The sequence below is a fragment of the Gadus morhua genome, chromosome 22, assembly GCF_902167405.1.
Source record: "Gadus morhua chromosome 22, gadMor3.0, whole genome shotgun sequence".
NCBI lineage: Eukaryota > Metazoa > Chordata > Actinopteri > Gadiformes > Gadidae > Gadus > Gadus morhua.
Genome location: NC_044069.1, coordinates 10390453 through 10401054, shown reverse-complemented (window position 1 = coordinate 10401054; position 10602 = coordinate 10390453). Strand labels below are relative to the sequence as shown.

General features: G+C 50.4%; 1 protein-coding gene across 4 annotated transcripts; it reads right to left on the bottom strand.

Moving 5' to 3' along the window:
- Positions 1–2073: 2073 nt before the first annotated feature.
- On the bottom strand, positions 2074–6851 carry cited4a (Cbp/p300-interacting transactivator, with Glu/Asp-rich carboxy-terminal domain, 4a). 4 transcript variants are annotated; one of them, XM_030347205.1, is made up of 3 exons: positions 6644–6851; positions 4975–5297; positions 2074–4878 (listed from the first exon to the last, which is right to left on the bottom strand). In XM_030347205.1, the coding sequence occupies exons 2-3, from the start codon at positions 5281–5283 to the stop codon at positions 4477–4479; spliced, it is 711 nt and encodes a 236-aa protein (XP_030203065.1). In that variant the 5' UTR covers positions 5284–5297; positions 6644–6851; the 3' UTR covers positions 2074–4476. The 4 variants fall into 4 exon arrangements, with proteins under 4 accessions (XP_030203065.1, XP_030203066.1, XP_030203067.1 ...); XM_030347206.1 differs by having other exon boundaries at positions 2074–4866; positions 6644–6850; XM_030347207.1 differs by having other exon boundaries at positions 2074–4860; positions 6644–6850.
- Positions 6852–10602: the final 3751 nt, after the last annotated feature.

Sequence of the window (10602 nt, the reverse complement as noted above, 5' to 3'; positions counted from 1 at the left end):
CTGGGAACAACAACACAAAACCTCCTCACCTGTTTTTGTGTGTTTTATTCTCGTTAGTCACCGTTTTCGAATGACACCACACATTGCAGCAACGAAAACAAAGCGCGGTGTAAGGGGCATGGCTGAGGTGCCGGGTAGAAACCTGTGTTTAAAGGCTGCCACGGTCACTATTACACTTTGACACCTCCAACTACTGGTTACGGAGCGTGGCCCTGAGACGACGGGGAGCAGGCTTGTATTATGGGACAGCCATCGGAAAACACACTGTGTGACGCAGTCCCGCGCCAGGGTGGATTAGCTACCTGTCTACACCTGGACAGCTGTCATGGTCGGCGTGACACAAAGTGCAGAGGAGGGCGACACGCACGCACGCACGCACGCACGCACGCCTGCTCGCACGCCTGCACGCACGCACGCACGCACGCACGCACGCACGCACGCATGCACGCGCACACACACACACACACACACACACACACACACACACACACACACACACACACACACACACACACACACACACAGCAGACCAAGTGGGCAGCGGGGACCCTCTGGGTGTCATCTGAACACATTGCTCGGATCGGGTGCTGTTAAGAGTACAGATTGAGGCCGTATGTGAAAGAGGAAAAAAAATAACATTCACACTTCTTCCTCGTGTCGGTAAACGTGTTGTAGCCATTCTGTGTGTGTGTGTGTGTGTGTGTGTGTGTGTGAAGTATGACTCACAGCGCACGCATACTTTCATGTAAAAGTTGTGTTCTCACACACTATGCAGGCACACTGTTCCTGGAGGCTCATCTGGTGTGTGTTTAAAAGTACCTGGTATCAGCAGTTGCGATGCATCGTCGCCTCCCTTTACCAGATGTGGCCGTCAGGGGGGGTAGGGGGTTAGCCTCCCGCCACCCCCGTGTGGAATTGGCAGCGGCATCAGCCCCCTGTCCGGGCTTTTATTAGGGTACAGTAAACACAGAGACAGGGGAGGGGGGACTGGTCCATGGGGCTGATGACGAACGGCAACAGGGAGACTGGGTGGAGACTCCTCCGGGGCCACGGGGGGGCCCTAGATCAGGTCCAGCGTCCTGGGCCTGCGGTCTCTTCTGTGTTGTTCTTCTCCTTCGTCATTAGATCATAGATGATTATATTATATGTGATATGAAGGCACATCGTCCTTGTCGCTTCCCATTTAGTGAAAGCCGTCAGATCGGAAGATTGTGCCTTTGCCGTTTGCAATCTGGTGCGTGTTGCCTGTGGGATGGTCGTTTTCTTCAGGAAAGCTGTGTTTTAAAAGGCACTTGTGGGTTTGCGAGTGAATCGACTGCATGCATAACCTAACCTCAACGGCCACTCGAAGCGCGTGGAAATCAATGTGGCCCCGGATCAATGGCCCGAATGAGCATTAACATGTGCTGTTTATGCAGTGTCAGCCATGGCTGACGGGGTGTTCAGGTGAGAGGAGGCTTTCATGAAGCACACTCAGACAAGCTAGACTGAAGTAACCACACACCACAATAGCACCAGTTGCACGTGTGTGTGTGTGAGCGTGTTTGTTTTCCCCCCCGTCCTTGAGAATTGTGTCGTGGCATTTATTCATGATCTGATTTTATGTGACTGGTAATGCCAAAGAGTAAAGGGCAAGGCCTCGGTTTTTCTTTAATCACTTTAAGATGAGCTGGCTGGTGGTTTACGTGTGTTGTATGTGGTTCATTGACATTCACCTATTCCTTTAGCAATTCGGATCGTACGTTTTAACATAACCAGGCTAAGAAACACCATCGAGAAGATAAGAGGGAAAACACAGTTTCTTTAAATAAATATTTTATTTGAAAATAAATACATTTTCCCAAAATAGAATCAATAACATTACAAAAGCTTTGGGGGGAGGGGGGAGGGAGGAGAGATAGAGGGGGGTGGGGGGAGAAGCAGGGTTAACCCAAATAGAAGTTGTGTCATTTAGAACAAGGGTACAATCTCACGCATGAATCTACCATCTGGAGACAGGTTCCCACAACACACTACTGTACATTCTCATAGGCCCTGTGGGTCGTTCGACTCTAAAACTTATGATATAGTCTCTTCTCAACACTTACAAAAAAAAAAGAGGAAAATCTGCTGTTTGTTACATTTATATCTTGACAATGTTTCTCGAAAGTATCCTTAAAATGCATCTAGGTCGATTGTTCACCTCTAGTCTACAGTACAGAGATACGATTACACAAGAAGGCTTCTCTTATTGATATAGCGCACCTTCCGAGGCCACTATCTCACTAAGGCCAAAGGAAGAAGTTCATCGATTTAAATATGCAGGGGGGCTCGGGGGGGAATAAAACATAAAAATCGCCTGTGGTTTAAAGTTGCTCCGCTTACATCTTCTAGCCAGTCCTCAAAGTAACTGACCTTGCTGGGCCAATTGTTTGAGGTGAGAACCTACTAGGAGGGGAGGGGGAGGGTGAGGCTGGGTGGCGGGGGGGGGGGAGAGAATTTCCAGTGAGGTGATGAGGAATGGGGGGAGGGGGCCAGGCCACATACTGCAGGGATTTCAGTGGAACAGAGAGAGCTGTTCTGCTGTCATCACCCCCGACACAGCCAACAAGCCATCGACTCTCCCGACAACGACGCAGCGAAAATAAGATAGCAGCACGAGCGCAGGAAAGTATTCCATGTTCAGCCTTGCCCACATGACACGCACAAAAAAAAAAAGGGAAAATCAGCCAGAAGCTGCAAAAATGGCGACCTTGACCGAGAAAGGGAGCGAGAGAGAGAGCAAGAAAAAGAGGGAGAGAGAGAGAAAGTAATTACAAACTATGCGGAAAGGGGCGAGGAAAAAAAAGCAATGCTCCACAGAACATGTCCGTTTTATAATTATTAAGTCATTGGAGACGATGCGGGCCGACCTCAATTAAGACAACCGTGTACGGACATGTAATTTAAATCTTATCGTTGGGAAAAGCAGCCGCGTAAGCAAATCTATAGGAGGGTGGCGTGGTGCGCTCAGCACGGACGCCACGAGGGGGAAACTCGACCGGCGATCGGTCGTATTTGGGGTGGGGGTCCCCTGTAACTTCAAAAATGGCGGCCATCGAAAAAGCGAGTGCGTTTCCCCGTTCAGCGGAGGGCTGGGGGTGCTAAGGGGACTGGCTGCTGGGAGGAGGGGAAGAGGACTGCATCCGCTGACTTGGAAACGCTTCGATCCGCTGACGGTACAGGAATGCTAACAAGTCAAGTACAAGAATGCGGGCGGCTACAATCACTGGCTCGTGGCTCCTTCGAAGGTCGCCCATGCACTTCTCCCCCTCAAAGAGAGCCGCATTCGAGTTAATGTGTCTCGTGTGTCACTCTCTGCACCTCGTCGCGCCTGTCTTCTTTCAATGTAATACTTATTCGCTCTTACTTTAGTTCTCGTCCCTCCCACAGATTCTTGTTTGAGTGAGACAATCTTTAAAGCAGAGGCTTTAACTGGGGTGAACTTAGTGGTGGGCAAGAGACGCTACATGAGTGATGTGCACACAACGAACGGGAACCTTTTTACATTTTAATGGTTTACGCCTTCATTGAACTGGAGGAAGAAAAAAAATGGTAGCACGTTTCTTTGGACCAAAGTGATTGGGGGAAATCGCCAGGTGTAATGGAATGCTGTGGGACCACCTCCCCCATTCTCTAATTTATATCCCCCCCCCCCCCAGTGTTTTATGGATGTGTAGAGACAACAAGCAGTTTCATACAGACACAGAAATCAGGCCGGAAAAAGATGCAACCTTCCGTCTCTCTCGGATCCCTTCGTCCGTGGGTCACATGTCTCGGCCGATCTCATGAGGATGAAGACGACCGCCGCTGCCGCTTATAAACTTTAGTTTTGGTAACGTCGTCAGCGTCGGTAAAATATATTAATAGATAAATAGAATCTAGAAGACCAGGATGGATTGTCTTTTGACAGTGCCCCCCCCCCAACCCCCACCAGCCCCCACCAACCCGCTCTGTTACAATCGTGTTGCAGCAGCCTGGACACTGCAGGCACAGGTGCTGCGGGGCAAGAAGGGCCCCGTGGTGAGGGCCCCATGGCGCCACGATGTCCCTCTTCCCCCCCCACAGTAATTTGGCCGCATACAGCAGATTCTCACACAGGTTCTGGATCACCGTGGAAGGATAAAAACCCAGGCGTTTTTTTCAGTTTTTCTTCCGTCGTTTTCTTAAAAGTCTTTGCGGCGAGTTTTACAGGCAGGCCAGTGCGCGGTAAGTACGTACGCGTTCGTACGCAGGGTCGGTCTGCCAGAGACCGCCAAAAAACACATAGACACCGAAAAAACACCCACACAGATATACAGAGAGATTGTCTCCTTTTTGCTGTGCTACCACGGCCCACCCCCACCCAAACTCGCGGGCCCCGATGTCCCCTTATGGCTCAGCCTGAAACCCGGGGCCCGGGCGGGGTCCTCGACTCGCGGTGGTCCGTTACGGGGGGGGGGGGGGGGGGGGGAGAGCTCAACAGCTGACGGTGCTGGTCTGCTGCTGTTTGCACACAAAGTCTGACAGGAAGTCAAACTCGTTCTGTCCCAGGAAGAGCTCGGGCAGCTCCTGCACGCGGTCCAGCCCCAGCTCCAGCACCAGCGACGTCAGCACCTCCTCGTCGATAAGGTCCATGTCCATGCCGCTGGGCACCAGGGGCCCGCCCATGTGCTGCATGCCCGCCAGCTGGCCGGGCCCCACGCGGTACTGCGCGCCGTTGGGCAGGTGGTGGCCGTTGGAGGCCAGCGGGTGTCCGTGGTACTGGGTGTTGAGTTTCTGCAGGTGCATGCTCGCCATGAGCTGCTGGGAGGTGAGGGTGCCCTGGATGTACTGCTGTGGGTGCCCCCCCTGCTGCTGCTGCTGCTGCTGCTGCTGCTGCTGGGGGTGCATGTGGTGGTGCTGCTGCTGCTGTTGCTGGGACTGCCCGTTGTACATCATGTTCCCAGACATCATATGGTGGTGGTGGTGGTGGGCCTGCTGCTGCTGCTGCTGCTGCTGCTGCTGCTGCTGGTGGTGATGGGCGTGGGGGTGGTTGGCCATGGGGGGGCCGGGCACCTGTCCGTTCATGGACCCCGCGCCCACCATGCCGGGCCGCTGCCGCATGGCCGCCTCCATGGGGTTCTGGGGCCCCCGGCCGTAGTGCACCAACTGGCCGTTGGGGACCCCGCGAAGCCCGGGCTGGCCCACCCCCAGCTGCGAGGGGCCGTTCATGCCCATTCGGAAGCCGTGGAAGCCCCCGCCGGCGGAGCCGTGGGTCATGGGCATCATCATGTGCTCGGCCATGTCTTGAGTTGGTCCTGTGGGCGGAGAAGGGGGGGGGGGGGGGGGGGGGGGGGGGTTAGTGGATGCAGCTTGGATTCATTAGCGTCCTGTGGGCATGCATGCGTTGGCATCATAGGAAAATCACTTTTTGTGATTGCCCCACACACACACACACACACACACACACACACACACACACACACACACACACACACACACACACACACAGAGAGAAAGAAAACGCTCTGCCAACTTGAATTGATTCTTGACATGATTCTCGTTGGCATGGTCATGTTCATTCAATATGCAGTGCACATGTCGGTTATTTAACCATAACAAGGGCTGGGAAATCGAGGATCGCACTGGTGGTTGGCGCGTGAGGAGCGACGTGGAGCCAAAAGGACGCGGATGGGCGCTTTACGCATCTCAAGCCCCAACAAGGTTATCGCGAGCCTAACAGCCATGAAATCTTTTATCTTTGTAAACAAATGGCTCTCTCTTCAAACCATAACCGGCAACCCTCGTAATCTATGGACTACATGCAGTCTAAAGCGATTTCTCGCCCCTGAATATATTACTATGGACGTGACTGAGATTTAACAGCCAACGATTTTGTTTAACAATTAGACCGTTCAATTGTTCCACATTTGACATTTTCCTCAAATATCCATCTGTTCCATGCCAAATCAGATCTCAAATAGGCTTGTGAGATAGTCCGGTGTGAACGTCTATGCGCTACCTTCCTTTGCCATCAATGAAAACAAAGAATTTCTCGCTTCTTTCTTCTCTTTTCCTCAAACATCTCCTCCCGTGCCCCTGGCTGTAGGCCTATCGGTTTAAACCTCACAATGGTCGTTGAGTTAATCACACACTTATTGGAGAATAACCTCCCTCCTTCGAACAACCCATTGTGATTTTTGTCTATCTTCTTCCTAAGCAGCACGGATCCTCTTGCCGATTCTGCCCGATCGTCACTTCACACAAACGGAACCGTGAAAGAGCATTATTCACGGTTATTAGCGTGTATCTGTGTTATTAATAAGAGGGATCGATTACGTGAGCCAATTGAACTGACCCAACAGCTTACCGATTATACAACCAATGAGCCATTCATCGACACGGAGGCTACCATGTAAAATAACACGTCCGACCACGGTTCAGATCAATAAGGCAAACGCGTGGAATAGGATTTCAAGATGATAATAGACACCTCTAACACCCGTGTCATCAACCTCACCTAATCAGACTACAGCATTAGCCACGACAATATAAGCGGTCCTAAAATCCACACAGAACGAACGAGCGGTGCCCATTAACATGCATGCATCTCCTGCCCCTTTCATTAGCGCAAAAAAAATCAGCTTGATCAGAAAACACCTACCGAAATATCCCTATTCAGAAGTTGAGCGAGTTGAGCACTCCGAAATTGGATGGTCGGATTACTTCCAGTCGACGCCGAGTCCACCGACACATACAGTCCAGTCTGGCCGCCGTGAGTGAAGCGGTGCTCTCGTCTAACCGCGGCGAAGGGGCGCTCTCGCTCGGCAGTCAGGAGTTTGTTTTCTGGGTCAACTCTGGGATTATATCCATCTATAAAGCAGCGGAGATAGGGGCGGGGCGGAGCTACCGTCCTCTCCGGATCCTTTGTTGCGATTGGTCCTCCCCTTAATCACCGTGCAAAGAAACATTCAGGACTGCTCACAACGTGTCCTAAAAGAACACATCCACCCAGATTCCTGCCGTGCAGTGGGAAATTGAACGTTACGCCGAAAATGAAAATCCTTTATTCTTGAAAGATGATCACTTGATGGTCATGATGATCTAATAGGCTGGGATTACGTGTAGGCCTGTTTTATTAATAGAAACGACATGGGCGTTCAAGTGAATGCGGTAGAAACAGCCTTACACATTTCTTTCTAAAGATCATTTCGCGTTCTTAACCTACGTTTATGTGTATAAGTTTGTGGTGGGGACAACAATGGCGTGGCCGTTTTATTAGTACTATTCCTCCCATTAGGTCCCCGCGGGATCATTTTCATGTGAAACAATAATGCCCGTTCTCCAATGTCTCGCGAGCCGCGCGCGAAACGTCATGACACACGGAAGCACGCGCGGCGCGACATCAATGAACAACCGATGCCCGAGCGGCAGAGCAACAAGCTGGGCCCCACTCAATGGTTGCATCGGCGTTATCGCCTAGGCATTTTCCTCCTTAATGCAATGGAAACCACTCGACTAGCAAGTATGTAGGAGCCCAGCGTGAAACCCTGTTTACACACAGGCTAGTCCACACACCCATTGGTGCGCAGGAATGTGTGTATGTGTCCTGCCCCCTTTTTTGGGGACGTTTAAATGCGGCTATGCAACTCCTGCGCGCTCTCTCTCCCTCTCTGTTTCTGAACCCCCTGCTTTACATGCCCATTGTTGGGGTTCAGGAATGCTGTTACTTGTCTGTTTCGGTCAGTCTTGTCGTTGGTCGTTGTGTAGGCCTGTGTCTCTTTGAGTTGACCTATGTCCGGTTGTCGTCGTGACTTGACTCCAGCGCACGGCGTTGCTGTGCACGTCTTGCTCAACCCAATCTGGACTTTGGGTCTCTGTGTGTGTTTGGTGCGTTTTGCAAGTAAAGGAGTTATGACACAAGGCAGACGTAGCATCAAGGTAAAAATGCACCCGCAATGTTTTCACGACTTTTGTCCCCCAGCATACTGATTGCTTGATTATTACAAAAGTGGGTCTTTGTAAGATTAAAAAAAATAAAATAATTTAATAATATTTCTCTCAAAGTGCATCCACCAAAAATTGCAGTTCTTTTATGGGCGCTCTTTATCTGCCGAAGCTTTTTGGCTCTTCATATCGTTCATATCCATGGATGTATTACATTAGGACGATATCCGGCCTCAGAACACAGATCACTGGTCTCTCTCTCTCTCTCTCTCTCTCTCTCTCTCTCTCTCTCTCTCTCTCTCTCTCTCTCTCTCTCTCTCTCTCTCATATATTTCGTTTAATCTATAAATCATAATAGTAATAATAATAATCCTAAATCTAAATTATTATTTTTTAATCCTTTTAACTTTGTTTTTATCAATGAGGGTCATGGTGCCTGGCTATGTAGTCATTCACCTTTCAGTGAAGGCAGAAACGTTGCCTCTACTGCTTCTGGGAAAAAGTCAGGAAGGATTGATCAGACACCACTTTTTTATATCCGTCAATGTGCACTGAGAGCAACATAACAAAGATAAGACAGAGCACGTATTCTCTCCCTCTCTTTATCACTCCCTCTCTCTCTATCACTCTCTCTCTCCCTCTCCTTTCTCTTTCTCTCTCACTAACCTATACCCTTTGTCTTGTTTTCCCTTATCGGCATATACGTCTAGGTTTCACATTACTCATGCCTTCTTGCCACACAAACACACACACACAGTCATGCACACACACAGTCATGCACATACACACACACACACACACACACACACACACACACAGTCAGGCACGTAAGCATGCACACATACACACACACACCACACCCCAGTGACTCTGCATATTGCTGTGTGTAGATGTTTTGCAATATAATTAATGTTGGTTTTGCATATGCATGCATAAGCTCCAAAACAGACGTTACTTTCAGACTCTAAACGATAGTGCTCTGTAGTTAACACCTCATAGTGATAAAACATGCTTGAGTCACGTAGAAATGGGTCTTTATCAATTTCCCAGCTTGGCTAATTGTCTATTAGTCACTGAGCTTGTACAATATTTGCCGGCGGCATATCCTCTAGTCTGCTGCTAGTAATATATTTATCTTTTGTCTTTGACATTTGCAGAACGAGTGAACGGCTTATATAAAACAATGTTACACATCGTTTTAGACGCAGAGGCAAAACCTGTTTTCGCCTTCACAGTTTCCCTCGCGCCTCTCCGATCAAAACAGAGTGTGAGGCAGCCAGCATTCAGCTCCACCTGACCTTAGAGGTGTGTATCCTGTGTCTAGGTATGTGTGTGTGGGTGTGGGTGTTTGTGTGTGTGTTTGTGTGTGTGTGTGATTTTTTCTATTCTGTCCATACCTCAGCTATGTGTGTTTGTCTTTAAGGCAACGCAACAATAGCAATGGCCGTCTCCTGCTAATCCTCACCCCTCCTCCCTCCCTCCCGCCCTCACCCCTCCCATCTTCTTCTTCTTCTCCTTTCGACGAGTCACCGGCAAAAGGGGGGAGGGAGGGGGGGAGGGAGGGAGGGGGAGGGGCTCCCACCTGCTGATCCAGGTAGTGGTTCATAAGACCATATGCTCCTCTTTATTAGCATGTGTGTGTGGGGGCTTGTGTGTATTGGGAGGAGTGGGGGAGGGGAGAGTGTGTGCTTACATACCTTGTTCCTGTGTGTAGTCTACATATGTTCGCTCATTCGTCCGCATACCACCATGTTTGGCCTGAGGGCACCGGGCTTGTACGCCTCGCTTTGCATCAGAGGTGTGTGTATGTGTGTGTGTGTGTGTGTGTGCGCGTGTGTGTGTTTGTGTTTGTTTGTGTGACAAGGAAAGGGGGGTTACCTTTCAGGTTCCCAAGTCTCACGGTGCGAGGGTTGAGTTTTGCTTCATCGGCTCCATTTGGCTCATCATTAGACACACACACACACACACACACACACACACACACACACACACACACACACACACACACACACACACACACACACACACACGCAAACATTCACACACAAACACACACTGACTCGCTCACATTCACACCAATGCAAACGACCACAAACCAACACACACACACACACACACACACACACACACACACACACACACACACACACACACACACACACACACACACACACACACACAGAAAAATACAAGACCAGGTCCAGTCCTGGCCCTGACGGTTGGGTGAGATCCCGGCCACATGTTAAACAAGGGCAAGGGAAATAAATAAATAAATAAAAGCGTGTGGTGGTGGGGGTGTCGTCACGAGCGCGGTGTCAAGGGAACAACAACAACAACAGCCAGACAACCGATGGTGTGTGTGTGTGTGTGTGTGTGTGTGTGTGTGTGTGTGTGTGTGTGTGTGTGTGTGTGTGTTGCTGGGACAGTGTGCTGACGTGTTGCCGGGGGTGGTTACCCAGTGGCAGGCCGTCGTTCAAAGTGTCCAGATTAAAGGATCTGATGACTGCAGCATCGGGGCCGGTAAACAGGCAGACGATAAGGCCGAGGGCCGCGTCGCTCTTTCCTTATTGCCCACGCCGTGACTAACCCCGTCCGCCTCAGAGGGTAAACAGCAATCCCTCAGCCGACCCCGATTCAAAACCTCCGCAAGGTAACCGGTGTCCGCCTCCACCCCCC

What these genes read in the sequence shown, in the direction of transcription:
- cited4a (XM_030347204.1), bottom strand. Translation starts at nt 5,283, where the DNA reads ATGGCCGAGCACATGATGATGCCCATGACCCACGGCTCCGCCGGCGGG.